The following is a 6,000-nucleotide window of genomic DNA, read 5'->3' on the forward strand; positions in this document are numbered from 1 at the left end:
CCGGACCCAGTGCAGTCACCCCGTGCCTCACGGACCTGCTGTAAAGACCCCTGAGCCAGCCGCCTTGCCCGCTCCCGGTGGCTTCAGCCCTGACCAGCTCCACGCTCACACGAGACACCACCCTCTGCAATGCCCCCAAGAACCCATCCGCACCCCCGAGACATGCGGTGAGCCTGCCTCCACCTCTAGGAAGGAAACATCTGGGGCCGTTTACCTGAAACAAATCCCCTGAAATCCACAAGCACCGCCACCTCGGGGAGAGCCACGGGCTCCCAGACCCTCAGCAAGGGCGAGGAGGGGCTCCTGCCCCCCGACAAGACCCAAAACACCCACCACTGAGGCACCACCAGCGGGTTCCCCAGGCCCACCCGGCCCCACCGTCTGCCCAGCACAGAGAGGCAGGTGAGGGCGTGGGAGGACACACAGCACGGCGGCCCCTCCACACCCAAGTCCTGTCGCTTCAGAGCCTGCTCCTTCCTGGAAACAGGTGTGAGGGGCCCCAGACGCCTGGGAGCTGCACACCCTGCGCCCCTCCAGAAGCGGTGAGGCCCCACCCCTGCTGGCCGCTCCACGGAATTCCCCTGGGCCATCTCAGTGTCCCGTGGCTGCAGAGCCTGACTCATCGCGCCTGTCTGGGGCAGGCTCACCCCACCGACCAGCACTAGGGGGAAAACTGCTGGTCCCCGTCACCATCCCACAGTCTGACTCCTGAATGTGGGGACAGCCACACCCCCACGTGCCCACGTCACCAGAGAACGCTGAGGGAGTAGAGGCTCCGTCTGTGGGGTCAGCTGCCTTCCGCTCTTGGCCACAGCTCCCCTTACTGAGAGCAGCAACTGGTGGGTGGTGGGATCTCCAGGACGGCCCGGTTCCAGGCTCCGGAACACCCCCACCCTACGGGCAGGCTGCAGCTCAGATGTCCCAAAAGTCCGGAAGCCACACAGCAGAGGCCACAGAGGCCCCAGAGCGCATGGTCTCCAGAGGGGCCTTGCCCTGCCTCCCAGCCACCCTCACTGCTGGAACCCCCGTGCCCAGCACCTCATGGCTCTCCGTCTTCCCCAGTGCACCACAAATCACGTGCTGGTCTCTGCAGCCTCTGTGCCCCCAGGAGAGCACAGACTGCTCGGCTCACCGATGCACCCAAGGCCATGAGGGACCTGCCAGGCCACAGACTCCACAGGCTCAAAGAATAAACGGCCGTGGCCGGTCACCAGCACCCAGCAGACCCCAAGATGCGCGGCTGCCCTGGGAGCCAGACCCTTGGAGGCGTCCCTCATGCCCACACTCAGGGCAGACACCGCACCCCCTGCCCAGCAGTGACCACCACCACTGGTGTCCACAGCTCAGCTATCTGCTCCAGCACAGCGGGTAACAAACTCAGGTCTGCAGAACTTTCCAGAACAACAGAGACCTGGATCTATGTAGCAAGGCTCCTCGTTCAGGTCCTGGGAACAGAGATCAGAGGCACAGACGTGTCTCACCACTGCTTCCGAAGCCTGACCTGATGCCCTGGAGGCACACCTCCAGCCACTCCACGGCGCGGGTCCACTGAGGGCAGCAGCCCGACACCGCGTGACCGCCAAGCCCCTGCACCCACCTCCATGGGCGTGCACACACATGCACACATCCACACACAGGCCCACACGCGGGCACACACACACACACAGGCCGCATGTGTACACAGGAAACATACGCGTGCGCCCCAAAGACCGGTGTGTGACACATGTAAACACACGCACACACCCGTGGGCTCTGAGGGGGACTTACTCAAGAGGAGCGCCTGTCCCCAGGGGACCACCTGGTGCTTGGAGGACAGGGGAGCCAGCGCCCAGCCACACGCTCTGCTCGGTGTTTCCGCTCCCTGCTCCTCTGCCACTGGCAACCGCATCTGGTACGCAGAACGCTGCTGTGGCGGCCCCCACCCACCAGCGGCCATCACCACCATCTCCCCACACAGCCTGGGGACCACAACAGCGTGTCCCCGGCAGCCGGCGTGGCCTTCCCTCCAGCACCCAAGGCTCTGTCAATGGAATGGCAGGAACACCAGTCCTTTCTGCTCCCACAGCCGCTGTGACACCTCCCTCCCTTCCGGAAACCCGAGTCCTCGCCCAGCACAACCAGACCGTGAGGAAGCCACGCTGTCCTCACTCCTCCACCGCGCCATTCACGCAAGCCCCTGCCCAGCCCGTCAGCGGCCACACACTCACAGAACCACAGCGTGAGGTCCAGGGCTGTGACCTCAGAGTGCGGCCCACACTGCCTGATGGCCAGCCTGCCACACACCCTGGCAGTGCATGGGCAACGCTCCCCGGGATCGTCTGGTTCAGTGCCTCCGGGAAGCACGGGCCCACTTCAGAGGGTGAGGGAGAGACCCGTGGGTGCCCAAGAGGAGCCGAGCCACAGAAAAGTCACCAACAGGACGAGGAGGCTGGAGAGAGTCTCAGCCGGGGACAGGGGACACAGGGCGGTCAGTCCAGCCTCCACGGGCTGAGCCCCCGACCTCCACCCGGGCCCACAGCCTGTGGTCACGCCTCACTGCACACCTGCCCGCTCCAGGGCCCACCCACAAGGCCCAGAAGGGCCTCCACCCAGGCCCACCAGTCACACGGCTAAAAACCCCACGCGTAGGACTTAGGAAGACAACCTAATCCTCACCACCCCTGCTCTGAAAGGCGTTTCTCCAAGAAACACAGCACAGAGGGACGCAGAGCCCCTCCCACTTGCGATCACTAATCACAAGCAAACGCAGGACGAATGTCCCAGAAGACCCACAGGACCCCAAGGAAGGCAAACCTGTCATTGCGGAACACACCCCACCCCACTGGCCCAGGGTGGGGAAGCCGCTGCGGATCCCGCCTCCACCCCCCGTGCGTACCCAGCCTCCCTCTGCCCAGGCCTCCACGGACCACCACTGGCTATGGCTTCCCATCTTTCCGGCTGTGAAGCACCAGCCACGGGCCTGCGGAGGCCAGTTAGGGTCAGTGCTAGGCTTCCTCCCGCCTCGGCACTGAAGGCCTGTAGCTGGGGGGCCTCCCACGGCCCGAAGACAGGACCCGGCCTCTCCCTGCGCCTGACACACAGCGCTTGCCTAGGGCGCGTGGAGCAGGAGCCTGGGGGCGGGGGCGGGGGCGGTGTTCGGGCTCCTTCCAGCTCTGGTCCACGGTTCACCAGTACTCACTGAGGCTGGGCAGACCCCACGGTCCCGGCAGCTCTGCCAGACTGCCCAGGGCAGTGCCGCTCCTCCCGACCGTCAGTCACCCTCAGCACACCCTGGGCCCTCACCCTCCAGTGTCGGGACTCCTCTTTCCAGACAACTCAGGGCTTCCAGAAACACCCCAGGAAGGCCTCCTGAACCTCACTTCACTGTCACCAACTCCAAAAGGCCCATCCACAAAGCCAGGACCTTCCCCGGGGTACTGGCCGAACCTGCGGCAGGGCCAGATGTGGCCGCTGTGGAGACCCCAGGGTGCACGGAGGGGCTCCGGCCTGGTCTCCCCAGGCCCCTAGTCATGCTGGTGACTTGGTGCCAGTCACAGGGTCACCCTGAGCCCCAACTGCACTCCGGGACCTTAGAGGAAACGGCAATGCCCACCCTAGCAGAGGCCCCAAAACACGAGTGCAGTGACACACACAGGACACCACACCCCCAACCCCCGTCCGGGGGACAAGAAAGAGCGTAGCACACAAAATGTCAGACCCAGATGACCTCTGTGCAGGCGCGGCTCACAGGGCAGGCTTCATGGGGGGGGGGGGCATGAAGCCCCCATCCGCATGTGCCCACGCTCTGGGCCAGACATCACGCGGGGCCATGAGATCCCAGGAGAGCCCTCGGCAGGAAGGGAAAGGGCGAAAGCCGAGAGAGCAGGCGGCACTCAGTGAGGCCAGCTGGGGGCTCAGGAGCCCGGCCACCCACCAGCCCGGATGGGCAAGCCGCCCAGCCCTCCTGGCAGCCGCAGCGCCTGGCTCCAAGCCCACAGGCCCCCGAGCCCAACATAGAGCTCCTAAGTGGAGGGACAAGGAAACGAGCAGGAAAAAAATTACCCCGGCTTCCACACAAGACCCACTCCGAATCTGGAGAGAAAGGACCCCAGTCTGCCCAAGAAGGGGCCAGTGGACGGGGAGCAGGGCAGGCAACAGGGAGCCTCCTCTGGAAACACGATGCACGTCTGGAGGCTGCGAGGACACGGCTCCTCCGGAGGATGATGCCAGAGCGCACTCAGAAACAAGGAGAGGCCGGGTGCACAGACCCTGCCTTCTCCACCTGTCTCCTGTCAGAGTCCTCAAGCCAGGCCCCAGGACACACACGGAGCTGGATGGGGGCCTCACCCCGCAGGCAGGAAGGGACACCTAGGGAGGGGGGTGCACCTCACGGTGGGTGCTCTCAGAAGGGCCGGCCCTGCCAGCCAGGGCAGGGGGCCTGCAGGGGTCTGGGCCATGGGAACGGGGAGCCTCTGCCCACACAGTGGAGAGCCACGACTGTGGACTGCTCTCCCACGACCCCCAGTTTTACAGAGTAGCTACCGGAGGTGACCCAAGGGTTTGGAGCCTGGAGGACAGAAGACGCGGGCCTGGGGGATGCCCCCAAGAGAAAGTGAAAGCGCTGGGCACCTCCCAGTCCAGAAACAAAGGCGGGGGAGAAGGACCCTTGGCCAGAGCACGGTTCCGCTGGGATGAGCGGCCCCTCCCCCAGCCCCGCCGGGACCGGCCGACCTTCCCGTGATGACCCCGCGGAAGTGCGGGTCCGTGGGCAGTCAGGCGGTGCCCACAACTGGGCGCTCGGCCGGGGCTTATCGGGCCGGAGGCCTTTGCCCCAGCGCGCAAGAGCAGAGCAAAGGCAACAGGAAGGAAGCAGGAAGGCACGGGGGCCGCCCTGGCCGCGGCCGCCCGGGACCCGGGGGGCCCGGACGTTCTCACGCAGGGGGAGGCCCCTCCCCGTCTCCATAGCTACCCCGGGCGTCCCGGCCCCGCTCGCGTCCCGCCCGGCGAGCGAGGAGGAAGGAGCCGGCGGCGGCCCAGCGGGAGCGGCGCTCGGACCCGCAGCCCGGGGAGCCCTGGGCGCGGCAGGAGCCCTGCGCCCCCGGGACGAGCCTGGGGACGGGGCTCTGCAGGCCGCTGCAGGGGTGCGGGGGTCGAGAGCGGGCTCGTGGGGGTGAGACGTCGTGCGGAGGGAAAGGGGCCGCTGTGGGGACCCTGAGGGAAGGGGGTGCGAACGGTGCGTGGAAAGTAGCCCTCCCGGGCCGCCCCCTCCCCAGATCCCGCCGGGCCGCCCCTCCTCCCGGCCGTCCGCCGGCCCCGCGCAGCCCGGCCCCGCCTTTGTCCCGCGGGCAGGTGCGGCCGCGCTCACCCGGGTCCTGGCAGTCGGGCTCGCCCTCGGGGGGGCCCGGCGCCTCGCTTCCCTCGGCCCCCTCGGCCCCCTCGGCCCCTTCGGCCGCCGCGGCCGCCTCGTCCGGGCCGCCGTCCGCCCTCGCGTCCACCGGCACCACAGTGAAGTTGGTGGGCATGGCGCCCGCTCCCCGCTCACTCCGCGCTCCGGCCCGCGCTCCGCCGACGCGCCGCGGGACTTGGGCGCAGGGGCGGGGTCCGCGCGGTCCGCCCCCGACCCGGCTCGCTCCGCCCCGGGCCACGTGACCTCACCTGCCGGCCCCTCGGCCTCCGGAAAAGTTTGCGCGCGGCGGGGCGGGGCGCGGCGGGGCGGGCGCCTCCCGCAGAGGTCCCCTCCCCCCGCCTGCGCTCCAGGACCGCCCGCGCCCCCAGGGTGCCCCCTCCCTCGGCGTCGCCCCGCCCGGAGCAGGCCCTCGCGCGCCCTGTCCTCTCCAGCACCGTGCCCCCACCCCCGCTGGCCCCTGCCAGCAGGGTACCCCCCACCCAACCAAGCGGGGATCGGGTCTTCCCTCTCCCTCCGCGCCTGACTCGGGCGCCCCCGACGCGGGGGTTTCCAACCCAAGGGAGCCGTGCTTCGGGGGGCCCAGGGGTGGAGAGCGAAGGCCACTGTGCGGGCGG

At 68.1% G+C, this 6,000-nt stretch overlaps 1 protein-coding gene across 2 annotated transcripts in view; it reads right to left on the reverse strand.

Annotated features, from left to right (window-relative positions):
- LOC111153424 (solute carrier family 12 member 7) overlaps positions 1–5,501 on the reverse strand; it is a 40,681-nt gene extending 35,180 nt beyond the window's left edge. Inside the window, exon 1 of one of the 2 annotated variants that reach the window (XM_022512432.1) lies at positions 5,381–5,501. In XM_022512432.1, the coding sequence (XP_022368140.1) occupies positions 5,381–5,501 (121 nt within the window). Of the gene's footprint in view, positions 1–5,344 lie in introns of both variants that reach the window. The other variant, XM_022512431.1, reaches the window with a different exon arrangement.
- Positions 5,502–6,000: the final 499 nt, after the last annotated feature.

The sequence above is a fragment of the Enhydra lutris genome, unplaced genomic scaffold (assembly GCF_002288905.1).
Source record: "Enhydra lutris kenyoni isolate GAN:26980312 unplaced genomic scaffold, ASM228890v2 scaffoldscaffold32, whole genome shotgun sequence".
Taxonomy (NCBI): Eukaryota; Metazoa; Chordata; class Mammalia; order Carnivora; family Mustelidae; genus Enhydra; species Enhydra lutris.